The sequence below is a fragment of the Cardiocondyla obscurior genome, linkage group LG08, assembly GCF_019399895.1.
Source record: "Cardiocondyla obscurior isolate alpha-2009 linkage group LG08, Cobs3.1, whole genome shotgun sequence".
Lineage (NCBI taxonomy): Eukaryota > Metazoa > Arthropoda > Insecta > Hymenoptera > Formicidae > Cardiocondyla > Cardiocondyla obscurior.
The window spans coordinates 2,599,538-2,614,362 of NC_091871.1; the positions used below are offsets into that span (position 1 = coordinate 2,599,538).

At 32.8% G+C, this 14,825-nt stretch overlaps 5 protein-coding genes across 6 annotated transcripts in view; 2 read left to right on the plus strand and 3 right to left on the minus strand.

The window, feature by feature from the left end:
- Positions 1 to 5,368, minus strand: part of LOC139105210 (uncharacterized) — a 41,063-nt gene extending 35,695 nt beyond the window's left edge. For both annotated transcript variants that reach the window (XM_070661198.1, XM_070661197.1), the window contains exon 1: positions 4,946 to 5,368. The gene's annotated coding sequence lies outside the window, so the exon portion shown is untranslated. The remainder of the gene's footprint in view (positions 1 to 4,945) is intronic.
- A 3,355-nt stretch (positions 5,369 to 8,723) lies between these two features.
- Positions 8,724 to 10,501, plus strand: Borcs5 (BLOC-1 related complex subunit 5). Its single transcript, XM_070661231.1, has 2 exons — positions 8,724 to 9,615; positions 9,733 to 10,501. The coding sequence occupies exons 1-2, from the start codon at positions 9,305 to 9,307 to the stop codon at positions 10,238 to 10,240; spliced, it is 819 nt and encodes a 272-aa protein (XP_070517332.1). The 5' UTR covers positions 8,724 to 9,304; the 3' UTR covers positions 10,241 to 10,501.
- LOC139105225 (coiled-coil domain-containing protein 137) lies at positions 10,108 to 11,720 on the minus strand. The gene is made up of 3 exons (XM_070661223.1): positions 11,448 to 11,720; positions 10,553 to 11,373; positions 10,108 to 10,246 (listed from the first exon to the last, which is right to left on the minus strand). The coding sequence occupies exons 1-2, from the start codon at positions 11,522 to 11,524 to the stop codon at positions 10,554 to 10,556; spliced, it is 897 nt and encodes a 298-aa protein (XP_070517324.1). The 5' UTR covers positions 11,525 to 11,720; the 3' UTR covers positions 10,108 to 10,246; position 10,553.
- Positions 11,721 to 11,798: 78 nt separating this feature from the next.
- Vha14-1 (V-type proton ATPase subunit Vha14-1) lies at positions 11,799 to 13,338 on the minus strand. The gene is made up of 5 exons (XM_070661237.1): positions 13,164 to 13,338; positions 12,807 to 12,888; positions 12,558 to 12,640; positions 12,293 to 12,415; positions 11,799 to 12,170 (listed from the first exon to the last, which is right to left on the minus strand). Exons 1-5 carry the CDS (start codon positions 13,215 to 13,217, stop codon positions 12,141 to 12,143), a joined length of 372 nt encoding a protein of 123 aa, XP_070517338.1. The 5' UTR covers positions 13,218 to 13,338; the 3' UTR covers positions 11,799 to 12,140.
- Positions 13,339 to 13,364: 26 nt separating this feature from the next.
- Positions 13,365 to 14,643, plus strand: LOC139105236 (membrane protein BRI3). Its single transcript, XM_070661238.1, has 3 exons — positions 13,365 to 13,586; positions 13,814 to 13,962; positions 14,090 to 14,643. Exons 1-3 carry the CDS (start codon positions 13,511 to 13,513, stop codon positions 14,219 to 14,221), a joined length of 357 nt encoding a protein of 118 aa, XP_070517339.1. The 5' UTR covers positions 13,365 to 13,510; the 3' UTR covers positions 14,222 to 14,643.
- The last annotated feature ends 182 nt before the right edge of the window (positions 14,644 to 14,825 follow it).

The following is a 14,825-nucleotide window of genomic DNA, read 5'->3' on the forward strand; positions in this document are numbered from 1 at the left end:
AAAAGAAAGCGTACTAAAATGGCTTGATGCATCACATCGATTTATCACCAGAAGCTACACGCGGCACATAATTATAAAATTAATCCTTCGTTATATTTCTTATTCGCGTGGCCAATCAGATAAAAAAAAAAAATATTTCCACTCGTCTAGAAAATGTTGCGCTGTACACACAGCGAAGATGAAGTCTTTGAAACAATAGCAATACGAAATACAATAAAGAGTTGCGTCAGTGTTTCACCTAAGTGTTTCCTTCGAGGAGTTTCCGTGAGTTGTATCTTGACGATCGCGTTTCATCCGCGTCATCTGCTCGCGCGGGAAATTGCGCTCGCTCTCAGCAAGATGAAAGAAAACTTGGAACTAAGTACGAACAAAGAAATGATCGGACCTAGATGGACCGATAGATTTTTTTGCGAAACGTTGAACAGCTTATTTTGTTAACGCACGAAACCTAATATTTGACATATATTCGACGCGGCGTAATAATATAAATTTAGCATAACTTTATTATTTTTTTTTTTTCGCGCAACGAATTATATCTCGAAAAAGTTACCAATTGCTTGCCTGATATGTCTTTCTTTGGAACGAGTTTAATACATATATATAGATGTGTGCAATCACTATAATGGATCTCACAATGTGTGCGCGCGTGTTACGCTTGTTCATCTTAATATCCGCGCCGCTACGCTGTGGGTGGACGAGATAAAGCCTAATCAAGGAGATGCGGTCTTATCCGCGTCGCAAACTGAGACATATTGCACGGCGGAGCCGCGGCAACGATACGTGCATCGCATAATGCCAATCATGCGAATCACACTACCCATAATACCCGTAACTCCTCGCGACAACTTTCTCCATCCTATCGAGAGCCTGAGATCTTCGCAAACTTTAATTTACTGACATTTTGCCTTTCATTTACGCTGTAGACATTTTCTAGTTTTTTTTTTATACGTTAACTCGCGCTCCGCTCGCTGCGCGAGGTTAAACGACGATACCGGCAATAAACGCGGATGGAGAATGCCAATCAAAACATTATTAACACTAATTAAAGTTTCATTAAATGTCAATTTAATGAATTAATTTCAATTTTATCTGGCGAAATAAAAATGATTTCTCTTCGTGTTGCAGTAGGTACCTACTGCTGTTTTACGTGTGTAGACAAACAGACGTGATGAGGAAAAAAAAAAAAAAAAAAAAGGGTTAAATGAGAATACGAGACACATGACAAATAAAGTGACCTTGGATCGCTTTGCTTGCTGGAATAAAGCAAGTAATTAGCGTATGTCATAATAGTCTGTTCAAATAATGAACGTTCTGTCGGGAATGTCGAAATTATTCAAATTATAGCCGAAAAGTACAATCCTAATTAAGAAACAAATTCCAACTCTTGTACATCCGACTTAGGTACAAGAAAATGAAAAACAAAAGTAGTTCAGAGCACATAAAATTAAATTCTGCGCACACAAATGTATTACTGTAGGTACGAAAACAAAATGAGAGTATACCTTTTTTTTTTTTTTCGTTCTCTCGTATTTTATACAATTAATGTAATTAAAGAAATCGCGTGAGAGAAGCGAAGTAACAATTTGTTTTTTTTTTTTCTTTTTTTTCTTTTGCGTGCGGCGTAACGCTGCGATATGTTAACGTGAATAAAATATCAAAATTAAAAGAAACAGAATCTCATTAAAAAAATAAACTGCGGGTATAGATATAGAACGACGGCAATTTAGAAAAATACAGTGATTGCATTTTTTTGTATGTATGTACAGGTGCGCATTCTATGACAGCATCCGAGTATTTATTACAGCCTGAGGGAAATAAATGCTTTCTCTCTCTCTCTCTTTCTGTTTTTCTTTATCTATTCTACTAAAATCAAATTGGGTTCGTTATTTTTTAAATGTTTTTACGCTTCAATGAGCACGCTATTTAAAATTACTGTACAATATTTATTTGCAACGCACACGTGCATTCGCGCACGAATTTACGCGCGTACGAAATAAGTTATTGTTAATGACGTAATTGTCAGGCGGCTAAATCTTTGTTTTAAAGAATGAATAATAGAGCAAAATTAATAGCACAATTTGTAAAAAAAAGTTTAAACCGTATTAATATGTTTTTCCCTTAATTTATATTTAAACGTCTGACGTTTTAATGCTAATAAATGTATCTGTTGTGTTGTCGTCGGTTAAAAAAGGATGCATTCGAGAATCAGAATTTCGGCCAGCTGGAACTATTCTCGATCATGCCGGATCTATTTTCAAAGACGCCTGCTATACGTCCTACGTTCATCAACGATCTTCATAGCTCGAAATATGTCTCTACTAACTCTATTCAAATTTTTTCCATATATTATGAGAAAAATATATATGTATATTAATTTTATTTTTAATAGTTTTTACAAAATAAATACGAAAAAGGATTATATAATATGTAATATAGAATAATATTTTTTTTTAATATTATCACTTAATATTTCTTTGCTAATTAAATAGTCAGCCACAAATTCTCATCACTAACATAAAGAATGATAATTAAAAACTTGAAAATTGTTCGTAACAGGTTCGCTAGAGGTGTGCAATAAAAATACATATATGAAATTAGATGTTATGAGCTCGAGCGAAAGATTTAGATAAAATATAGCATCGTTAAACCCGAATTGTATTATTATCACAATAAATTAAGCGGACAAATGTTTTTATTTTCGAAATGCGAAACAGCCGATACAAAATTCATTACGAACAATCTATGGTAAATTAAGTGCATATTTGCCTGCAATTTCAGCGCGCAACGCGATTTTTCACGCATCGCTTTCCTCTTTCTACGAAAGGTGCGGTTTTGTGCTCAATTATTAATTCTGAAATTACGCAATCACAAAACAACACAATAAACGGCTAACGTATTATTAGACATTCCGCCTGGCGTAATATACCTGAAGTATACAAATAACGGAAACGATCTTATAATGGTTTTAATTAAAAAATACCGCTTTATCTAAAACACATTTAGTCATAGTTCTTGTTTAATCAGTGTCCTTAATTAACTATATTAATTCGATAATTAGAATAAAGACAACTGTACCTAAAAAATCTGATAATATTATATCATTAGAATGATATACACGAATATAAAAAAAATCTAAGTGTAATTAAATAATGAGCTCAGCCAGGCGTAACTTGGTTTAACAATTATGTTTTTCTTCTAATTTCTCTCTTAATATCTTTAATATTTTGTGACAAATACCTTTCTCTATGACGTTTTAGTAACGTAAAGTATTAAAAATTTACAATACTTATTTTATTTTTTTTTTTTTTGCAATACGGAACTCAATCTAAAGCACTTTTCAAACTGAATTATATTCAATCAACACACATTCATAATTTGCAATTAACCATTTTCTGCGCTATTTCCACAGAGGAACTTCAGAATAAGTTTTTTTTTTTTTCTCTTTTTTGATTTTTTTTTATCGTTGTCGTCCGGTAAATTGACGTTATTACGTGGTTTATCGCGGCAGACCGCAATTGTCGAAACAAACACAGTTTGCAATTTCGCAATGTAACACAAATTGTCTATTTCAATTTAGGCAGCGTTCAATTTATTCCGTTTACTTGTAACGTCGTTATAAAAGTTCACAATTACGATGTTATAATCACAACATACATACAGTATGTATACGATATGCCATATAGCACAAAAACTTTGTACATTATATCAGTCACTCAATTTTATATCAATTCTACATAAATTATATATCATTATCAAATTAAATAATTTATAATTTAATTAAACATTAATTTTACTTTTATATATATTAAATTCATTACAGTTGAGAATTTTATATCCTCTTAACTGTACAAAATAATATATGTTATAATTAACATTAACTGTTAAAACTATATCGTATTTTTTATTCGAGTAAAGGAAACACTATATGAATATTTATCTAGATAAGATTTTAGAAACGATCTTTTATATATTTCAAAATTCTTGGATGAAGATAGCGCCGAATATATTGCGCATTCAAAGAGAAGGGTGCCAAAAAGAGAGAAACAGGAGATCTTATTACTTTATTAAAAAAAATGAGAGAGACAGAGAGAGAGTGTGTGTACTTGAAGAAGATTTTCATTGCGTAATTAAAATATGAATAAACATACGTTACTTTGCGTAAGACGCATATTTCCCATGAATTATTTAGCGATAGTTAGTGAATCATTTTCTTCGCGAGTCAACAATGCAACGTATTATCAAATGATAAGTATAATAAAACTCGCATTTGAAAACGTTTATTTTCATTAACTTTATAACCAGAGAAATAAATGTTTCTTCGTACACTGCAATGCAATAACTACTTTTGTATTTGTAACAGAGTTCGTAAAAACAAATTGAATCGAGCAGTTTATCATGGGGGGCCACTTTATTATTTAATTTTTAATTTAATTTCACGATAAAACCAATAATTTTAAATAAAAAAAAAAAGAAAGAAAAAAGTTGGTTAATTAATTTCGATCGATATGTTAAATTTCAATTAAAAATTAATTCACTTTATTTCGAAGACTGTTTTCGAACTTTACTTCGTTTAATTAGTACAGTTTTATTCATTTAATTTACTTCACTCAGGCTTATTATATTTTCGGAAAAAAATTGTTTCTAAATGTATATATCATTATTTTTCACGCAAAAGATAATCCGCAAAATGCGCATATCGTAACTAATGAATATTATATTAATACTTGTCTACGATTGCATTTCGTGAAGATGTAACGCACAATGCATTTCAAGCTTTCATATTATTTAAAAAACTTTGTGCTACAATTAATTCCTGCGACAAATTCACTTGTTCCGTCAACATTTTTAATCTCTTAATCACATCACGCGGGTTACAAAAGCTTATACATCTCATAAAGTAAAAAAAAAAGAACATTTTTACAATAATATATAAATTGTTACGCACCTTTTTCGTACGATTCCGCAGCTGAGCTTGGTCAACGTAGACGTCGCAGAAAGAACACTGTTCACAAATGTTGCACTCGCGAAACACCTAGCGAGCACCCGATTGTTGTTCCCCTCTCATTCGACAGAGAAACAGCCGCGATAGCGAGAAGAATCGAGAGATAAGCTCTTTATTTGTAAGATATATGTGACGATCGTAGAAATTAAATTTTAACGTGACGAGGCGCGCGATTTCGATTTACGTACGTGCGGGTGATCGCGATCTTGGGGACTCGCGTTCTTTTTTTTTTTTTATTTGCGACGGCGAACGGCGGCGAAGAGATCCCGCGGTACTTTTACGGTAACCCACGTGGCCGCGTAAATTTTCGAATTCAACCAGACCCCGGATAAGCGAAACTAACGTATCAGCAGCCCGCTGCACACTGTCGCGCGCTTCATCCTCCAACCTCGACCATTGCGATCGTCCGCGCGTTATCCCTTCTTCGTGCTCTCGACTCCACTCACCATTCCACGCGCCAGCGCACGTTTGCCGTTGTGCATGTGTGAACTATAAAGTGAATTCGTAATCACATGCTACGCTCGATTAAAGGGGTACTCACTCCGATAGAGTTTCCGTTTCTTTAAATTCGATTTTTTTATTAATTTCATATTAATTATATATTTATTTGAATAATTATAAGTTCGCGGATTGAATAATTTATACGCGCAACGTATACCGTGTTATAACACACCGTGCGCGATATGTAATTTTTAACGTTAAATGGTGTTCGTTATTTAACTTTAATTAGAAGAGTTTACCGTCGCCGACTAATCGCTGTCTTGTTTTTTTTTTTTTTTTTTTTTTTTTTCTCAGGTGTAGCAATAATATTAATAATTTTATATATACGCGTGTCAGAGAAGGTTTTGTTTCTTTAAAAATTTGCTTATTAAATGCAAATGAAAAAAGAAAAAAAATAGAAATAAGGGAAATCTCGAAGCCAATTTTTCCAATTACGTTTCATGAATTTACTTTACCTTTCTGCGAATTTATTGCAACCGGAGGAACATTTGTAGCTCATAAAAAAGGTATTACGCAGCACATTTCTCGGCGAGTCCAATTTCCAATTACTTTGCCGTTTTGAGCACACATTCGACAATGACAAATTACTAAACCGCTGCCGACCTCGAACCAAATGCATATCACGTTGTTAGACATTTCACATTTTATCAAATTTTTGCGTAATATACAATAGATTGTCGTCGTACAAAGTATTAACAGCTCAATTAAAAGATAATAAATAAAAAAAACTACGTTTGTTGATAAATGTAAAAATATGCATGCGTAAATATAATAAAATTATAATTTTACGGGCAACTACACGCAAAGACACGTTACACACATGCGCATCGTACACATACGCGCTCTTTTAGATATTTCTTACACTATCAATTGTTCGAAAACGTAAAATAGCATTATCTTTATATTATTTTTATATTTACTTAAGTAGACAACTGTAAGAGTTGTAAGATATTCTTAACATAGATCGACATAGATCATCAGAAAGTGACTTAAAAGTAGAACGAAAGGGCTCGTGGGATCATATCCCTCGAAGGCACAATCTCGAGATAAAAATCGAGCGAGCAAGCATAAAAGTGGCATTAAATTCGAATTGCTCGTATCCTGACGCGCGAAACTTTAACAGGAGACGGTCGTTTCTGTTGTCGTCAAAAAAAAAAAAAAAAAAATGGAAAAGTGTCATAAAGGCATCGCAACACGCGGCGAGATATCTCATTGTGCATAGGGTAAATATATACATAAGACATATTATGTATATGAGGTAAATTTATGGAATTCACAATTTTATTCCGCACTTTAGCGCGGGATGTAAACTCTATTTTTTTTTTAATTTATTTTGATTTAATAATAAAAGCAAACGTAATTTCAACGAAAAATGTATACAGAGAGTATTTCGCATGTATTAGAGTGAATCAGGGAAAATTTGCATAATATTTTGCGTCATTTGTGACGGCTTTGTTAATTAACAAATCGGTGGCGCTAAGGCGTGTGAAATGTTTTCTAAAATAACATTTCGACATAAACTTTTTGAAACGAGTAATTTTTGCAAGGGCAACGGATTGCGCGATTCCACGGGAAAATGTAATTTGCGAACAAATGTGCAAACAACGTCTGAATATTTTATTTATTTTTTTTTTTTTTTTATTGTGCCATTTACGTAAGTTTATTTTTCACAAATTTTCTCTTTTTTTTTTTAATACAATATTTCTAAAATCATCGTGTGCGTGTGTGTAAATCAATAATTAAAAAATTTACCAGCATTGGAGTATAAATGGAAAATAAAAATTAGAAATAAATGAAAATCTGTATTAGAAAAATGTAGATATTTTTATAAATATGTAACATTTTTTTCCTAAAAAAAAAAAAAATGTTTGTTTTATTTTAACATATATTTACATTAATTTTTTTTTTTTGAACTCGTAGGATTTTAATGCTCCAGAAATTTGTCATTCTTTAAATGTTTCACGGCAATAGAAGATCCTTCGATCGCATATTTCGTATGCAGAAAAGTATGCGCAAACATGCAGCCCTCGCGGCGAAAATTCAGTCGTTTGATTATTTGCTTGGCGGATCAACATTCCCGTGACTTCTCGCGCTATTGTCTTATCACATTTTATCGGATTCTTCAGAATCGTCTTTTATCTTCTCTTAATAGATAAACAGATATCTACCGATAAGAATCGTAATTTAATAAATTTACAAACCTGTTTCAACGCTCTTGCTTTCCATCTGTCTAAGCGCGTACGTACGTCGTTTTGCAATAAAATTCCTAGAAAACTTTTAAGACTAATTCTTAATTTAGACAAGTAAAAAAAAAAAAAAAAAATCAGATACGATAAATAAGGAAAAAATAGCGCGCGCATGGTTTGTTCTAGTGTATGTAAAAAAATGTTATCGAATTTGTAAAATTACGTGTTGCTAAAAAGAATGTAAATGCCAAGCACATAAATTTTACAAGACTAGATATGATTTTATCAGCTGCAATGGGCTTTCATGTTCCTCGCGATCCAATTTCCATGACGATAATAATACTTTGCAATGATAATAATAATTTACGTCGAGAATAATATCACGCGTCGCCATAAATTTTCCAAGAGATATGTTCTCGCGCGCACTCCATACACGCAGCCTTGACTCTCTTAGATTCGTAAAAGAAATTACATACTCAGATAAAGTATGTACATACATATCAGGATGAATAATGGCAAGCGTTAAATAGAAAAAAAATAAAATAAAATAATAAAATAGATGGAAACTGAAACTGAAACGAAAAGAAGCGTTGAGAAAGTCATAAAATAAATCTGAAGCTATAATAATTCAAATAAACGTTATTAAATAAGTATTACAATAATATTATTAAAATTAAAGTAGAGATTTTCACATAAATTAATTAGATACAGGGAGCAGCGTTTTACCTTAAGTACCGAAAGTAGTTTTCTATTCATTTCATTTATAAATTATATTTAGTAGAATATTATTTTAATAAGTATATACTTGTAATAATTTTTTTTTTTTTTTTTACGTCTTTTATGATATAATACTCGTTTTGTCTACTGTAATTTTTAGAGTATTTAAAACTCGATCTGAATTTTGTTAATTTGTAAGTTTAGGATCGAAATTTCAAATCAAATTCTAACACGAGTCTTCATAGAGGTCTCTAGCACATATTTCTTTGACACAAGATGGCAAAATTATCCACACATCTAGCAATCGAATCCTTCACCTTATTTTTACACAGTTCATGATTTATAGAAAGCGATGTTGATTGACGTTTCAAAGTGTAATTTCTGTATTAATCATGAGGTACGGAATAAAGTGCTCAAATGCGTAAAGTACAGATGAAATAAATATAAATATTAATCAGCAACAAATAAGCATAAATCAAGCATGAAGTGAACGCCTTTATAATCTGTGTAATATCTCGGTGATTATGTTTTCGATCCACTAACATGATAAGAATACGTCAGGAACAATGTTGGAAAGATATTAACAGCTGTACAAAATCTGCAAAAGTAGCCCGAGAAAGGAGGGAGTTGATCATATCCTGTTAAATTTATTAAATGCTTTAAATGTACTGTGATATTTGGACGAAAGTGTGTTTTATATAGATTTTCCTGAGTGTTCAACAGACTTTAGTAAATTTCGCAAAATCTCATGAGCCTCGCGAGGATGATCAAAAAGCATTAAGTATCGTTAACTATAATGAACGTACTGTACTTTGATCCACGTGTGTAGTCGTCTGCGAGACATTTTTATTTTTTTATTTTTTTTTTAACGATACCACAAGTTTCAAAACGTCTGAAAATGGGATCCGAGCAAAGCTCCCAAGGTAGCAACCAAAATGCTAATAGTGGAAAGACGAGGACGAGCCAGCTCAGACGTGGCAAAAGCGTACCGAATCGTGACAGAATGCCAGAGGATACTCCACCGAGGTGTATCAGTCCTGGTGCCAGCATTTGTTCGGATTCTGATCTTCCATATATCTCTTACACGGTAAATCGACCTATTGGAGATTCACCAAAGATGACAAATAAACAGTCGCAGCTTTATAGAGGAAAGAGTATCGGAGCTGGGGAAATTTCAAGGCGGAAAAATAGTCTAGGCACCAATCACAAGTAGGCATCATGTAAAATAAATTGTTTTAATATGACGAAAAGTTAACATTTTCGTAATATCGTATCTTAAGTTTTAACATCGCAATCTTTATCGATCGTCTTTTTATCTGTTAAAAGCCACAGGAAAATGAATACGTCGGACAACAAGATACACAATATTGTGGTAGTAAAGCCAGCACAAGCTGATCCTACGGCGGACAAAGATCCTGATATAGTAAAACTACAGAGTATCCCGATGTTCTTGCCAATCATGCGTGGCACGCTTAATCTACCACCAGGCGTACGCGATCCGGAGGTCCTAGAGAGGCTCGATCCTGTCGGTTTATTTAATCTGTGCGCGCGATATCAACATCATCTTAATACGAATGCCCAAATAATAGCAGCCGAGCAAGTCGTTCTGTGCACCAATATAGAAGTGGAATTTGGCAAAGTGTTAAATCTCGCTGTGGATCGACAAAAAAGATTTGCTAAATTCGCGGAGCAGATGAACAAAGTACACGACCTTAGTCGCCAGCTCACTAGGTGCCATTCACTTCTCAATCAAACCCTCGAGAGCCTCGAAACGCTTAACAATCTATTGCCGGTAGAAGAGAGGCTCGAACCCTTTGTTTGGACCACAGGTTAAAAATATCTAAACAATAGAAAAAAAAAAAAAACTTGATATTTTACGCATTCTATAAAATGTTGGCCTTCTCGCAAAGGAATCTTTATTAAGAAATGCTAATAACTTATAGGAAATTATTTAACTTTATAAGACTTTAATTTAATTTAATTAATTTTATTGTAAAGTTTTATTATTTTCTTCACGTTCAATCTTCGTCTAACACAATCGTAATGCAACACAATCGGGAAAAATAAATTCAAAAAAAAAAAAAAAAAAATCAAATATATGCTTTATTGAAACGCAATTTATTGTTTTTGTACTAATTAAACATACCCTAGCAGCTTTTATTAATTAATCGTTGAGACTTCAATTGTCTGTAAGCTGCAATAACTTCATTCTGTCGTTTCTCTAATTTTTTTCTCTCAATTTCAGATAAATATTTCCTCTTTCGCGATCGATTAATTACATTTGAACCAGAAGAAACATCTTTAGAACCTTCCAACAACGAATTAAGCAATAGATTCCTTGGCTTTCTATTTCCATCCATTTCTTTCGATTTAATTTTCAATCTGGGAGGTTCGTGGGCAACTTCGCCAAAGACAACTTTGTCTTGAAACCTTTCAAATTCATCACAATTTTCCTGTTTCCTTTCCTTCTTTATGCGCTGCTTCAATTTTTGCTTATCGTATTTCGTCAAAGCTGTCGAGCCTTCAGTTATTTTCTTTTTCTTACCAATATTCTTATGCTTGGCTTGTAATATTTCCACGTCATCCTTTTCACGTTTGCATTTTGTTAGACCTTGAATTCTACCAGTATTCGAGTCTCTTTCAACTTGTACGCCGTATTTCTTCTCGAATTCGATTTCTTTGAGAAAATTATGTGTATCTTTAGTGACCCTGTGCATAAATTGTCTACCGGACTCTCCAGGCCGCTGTTGAAACACCGGCGTTACCTTCTCCGGCTTTGCTTTAGGATGCTTTAGCTTGTGATCCTGCAATCCCACGCAGATAAGCGCGTTCTTTTTTTTTCGTTTTTTCTTTAAAGTGTTCCTACTGTTTTTTGCGGCTTCCTTCAATTTTATCACGCGCTCTAAACTCTTCGGGATCGCCTGCTCGTCTGGATTTTTCGGCGCCGTATTCGTGCACAGTTCTAACCTAAAAATTGCTAACGTTCAGTATTGTCGTTTACATTTTATATAGGATAAATTCCAAATTCGCTGGCGACTCACTCCGCCAAACGCTTAACGCGCTGCTTGTCGGGATCCTTGACACCCCGATGCTTCTTTCCTGGAATCTTGCGGCCCATATTCGCGTTTTATCGACGACTCGTGTCCACCGTCTTTTTTTTCGTGTACTCGCGTCTGCTCGCGCTACTCGCACACGTAACTAACGCACTGAATAGCAATAGCACAGTTGGGCAAAAAATTAAACAATTGACGATTTAATTACGTACTACTGTTAATCATCAATCGGCTTGATTTGCCGAGGACGATCGAGGTAGTAATGGGAGTCAACCGACATATTATATTTATCATTATTAATTAATATGGTAAGGTTCCAGGACAAAATAAATCAGTAAGTTCATTTTATAACTTTGGAATTTTAATTAATAGTCAATTACGGATATATATTAACTTATAACTGAAGAATATAATTTTTTTTTTCTTTTTTTTTACATAATTATTTTTATCAACATCGTAGTTATGCATAGGTATATGTATATTGTATGTATAGTATATATTCATACAAATATATACATTTTAAACGAGATAAAACTAGAGATTTTATTTAATCTATTAATTTTCATTCATGTGTAAATCTCTTTTTCTAAATAGAGACTGACTTGTGGAATGCAATAGTCAAAAAAATAATTATGTTTTATTATACGTATTTGATGTGATCTTCTTATCATCAGATTTATATTAATGAATATCCTCCGGATTAAACATTCCCTGTAAACAATTGTAAGCATTAAGATCTATTGATGAGATTACCATAATTACAAACTAAATTAAACCATTTGTCGTTAACTAAAATTTAATTATCATTAAATTGACGAGCAAGAGTCTGGTACCTTAGCGCGTCTCAAAATAGAATCTTTGCTGGCGTCATACGGATGATCCTTACTAGGAATTTCCAGCACAGAAGGTATGGGTTGAGTATGACTGTCGATGACATGACGAATCATTTCTGCTACCTAAAATAGGATATAAAAAATACAAAATAAACGAAAATATGAATTTATACCCACTGTATTAAATATAATTGAAACATATAATGCAGAAATTTTCAGAAATATCCACATGCGATATTACCGAACATTTTTCTCAGCTACTTACATTCTGATTAATAAGAATGATATCGATATCATCGCGCTTGATAAATCGCTTAAACGTATCCTCTATTTCACTCACTGGGGAGTCTGCAAGAATCATTATTTTACAATTGATTAATTTACATTATTATAAATACATTAATACTTATATTAATACAATAAATACATTACCCAAAATATTAAAAAAAAAAAAAAAAAAAAAAAAAATTATAACAGGGCTATTGTAATACGCAATAATAATTAATATACATACTTTTGTCGACCACCATAAAATTAGGCTGGCGATGTTTATTGATTTCTCCGACTCCACCCAGCAAGAAACCCACGCACGTATCCTAAAACGTAACAATTTTTTAATTAACACACAACATTTAATATATTTTAATTAAGAAAAAAAAAAAAGGTTAAATAAGAAATTATTTCTGACTAGTGCTCATTTTCATCAACGTAATTTTATTTCAATTATTTTACTTTCCGTACTGTTTTAGTTTTAACAATTAAGATAAAGAGGCACGAAGTATAATAAAGTGAGATTCAAGTTAGTCTACGTTGGAGCAAAATGGGTTACAGGCTGTCACTGACAACTCGCGTTTATAGATTGTTCACACACCTCGTCGCCAATTACTGCCAAAAGTTTACCCTTTCCGGCGGAATGGAGCGCCATTACTTTCGTCTTAAAAGCAAGCTGACTCTCGCGAAAGATATTCCCAAGCGAAACGAGGACCTCTCGTTTATTGTCGATTGTGTCAGCTGACTGCAGCTGACGAGCCGAACCATCTGATCACGTGCACTTCGAGGTGCGAGGGAGGAACTGGAGAAATTGCGCATGCACGAGCATCAGCGCTGTTATTATTATACTGGCGATAGTGTTAAACATTATTGCGGTGATACTCGCGGATTATGGAAGACGTTGTTATGTATTTAGCAAAATAATTAAATCGGAACGACAAGCTGATCATGGAAAACCAGCCGCTGAAAGCACCCGACATCCTCGACAAGCCACCGCCGTATTCAGTCGCAACGGCTCCGTCAGGTGCGCTATTTTAGGTTAGGCCGCGCTATCCGAGGAGGCGTTTTTCCTCCGCAATCACGCGTAAAATTATCAATTTTATATTTTATTACGGCCAATTTTCTTGCGACGTTCTCGAAGCTAATAGCCTGAGATTACCGCCACGTAAAACGTAAACGGGGCGAAGTTAAAAAAAATAATAAAACTATTTGCAGATATAAATTATATAATTACATGACTATTATTTCTAGGTAATACATCGTGGCAACCACCTCCTGGATATTATCCCAATAACAACCCTGGCAATCAAGGGAACCATATTCCTTCGTATGGCTCTACACATTCCACGGCGATCATTGTTCCGGAAATCATTATAGTCGGCGGCTGTCCAGCATGCAGAGTATGCTAATCCTTGTTACTTTAATATCTTTTTTTTTATTTTTTTATTTTTTTTTTTTTTTTTTTTTTTACGCTACAGCTAAAAAGTTAACGTTTACATATGATGATATTTAATCTGTATTAAACAGGTGGGCGTAATGGAGGATGATTACACGTGCCTTGGATTGCTTTGTGCAATTCTTTTCTTTCCTATTGGGATAGTTTGTTGTTTGCTGTTGAGGACAAGACGTTGTTCAAATTGCGGAGCTTACTTTGATTAAGTAAAAATAAAACTTTTGTAAGTTTGTAGACAAAGAGCAATATTATCAGGTACATTTAAAAATATATATATTATATATGAATATTTAATACGATTATTAATCTTATAAATGATAGGGATCTGAAATTATGTAATAAAACTATATTTTAATAGTTTCTATAATTATTTGAATTTATTTTAAGTGATCAAAAGTGTTTATTTGTTCTTAAAATAACATTACAATTTTAACTATAAAAAAATCTTTAAGTATAGATAAAAAAAAAAAAGTTTGGTTAATTTCTTTATAAATTAACATATATTAAAATTATTTGATATTTCTTAATTAATTAATTATGTTTCCTTTAATTTATAAGATAAATCATTTAATGTATCGTTTAATTTTTGATCGCTAGTTTGAAAAAATAAAGAAATGATATAATAAAATTATAAGTATATTATTTGCCAACTTTTTTTATTAATGTAAGATAACTATCTAAATAGTTAGCGAGATCAAAATCCACATTTATTTCGCTTTGCTGCAACAGGATGTAAAAATTTACGTTGTAACTTTTTAGAAATAACATATAAACCATATTAAATATTGTGCTTGTATTAATTATTAAAGT

Coding starts and splice junctions, on each gene's coding strand:
- LOC139105236 (XM_070661238.1), top strand. CDS start 13,511: ATGGAAAACCAGCCGCTGAAAGCACCCGACATCCTCGACAAGCCACCG. Junction 13,587..13,813: donor AGTCGCAACGGCTCCGTCAG/GTGCGCTATTTT, acceptor TATTATTTCTAG/GTAATACATCGTGGCAACCA. Junction 13,963..14,089: donor GCGGCTGTCCAGCATGCAGA/GTATGCTAATCC, acceptor TGTATTAAACAG/GTGGGCGTAATGGAGGATGA.
- LOC139105225 (XM_070661223.1), bottom strand. CDS start 11,524: ATGGGCCGCAAGATTCCAGGAAAGAAGCATCGGGGTGTCAAGGATCCC. Junction 11,374..11,447: donor CGCGTTAAGCGTTTGGCGGA/GTGAGTCGCCAG, acceptor AGCAATTTTTAG/GTTAGAACTGTGCACGAATA.
- Borcs5 (XM_070661231.1), top strand. CDS start 9,305: ATGGGATCCGAGCAAAGCTCCCAAGGTAGCAACCAAAATGCTAATAGT. Junction 9,616..9,732: donor AGTCTAGGCACCAATCACAA/GTAGGCATCATG, acceptor ATCTGTTAAAAG/CCACAGGAAAATGAATACGT.
- Vha14-1 (XM_070661237.1), bottom strand. CDS start 13,217: ATGGCGCTCCATTCCGCCGGAAAGGGTAAACTTTTGGCAGTAATTGGC. Junction 12,889..13,163: donor TGGCAGTAATTGGCGACGAG/GTGTGTGAACAA, acceptor GTTACGTTTTAG/GATACGTGCGTGGGTTTCTT. Junction 12,171..12,292: donor CTATTTTGAGACGCGCTAAG/GTACCAGACTCT, acceptor AATTGTTTACAG/GGAATGTTTAATCCGGAGGA.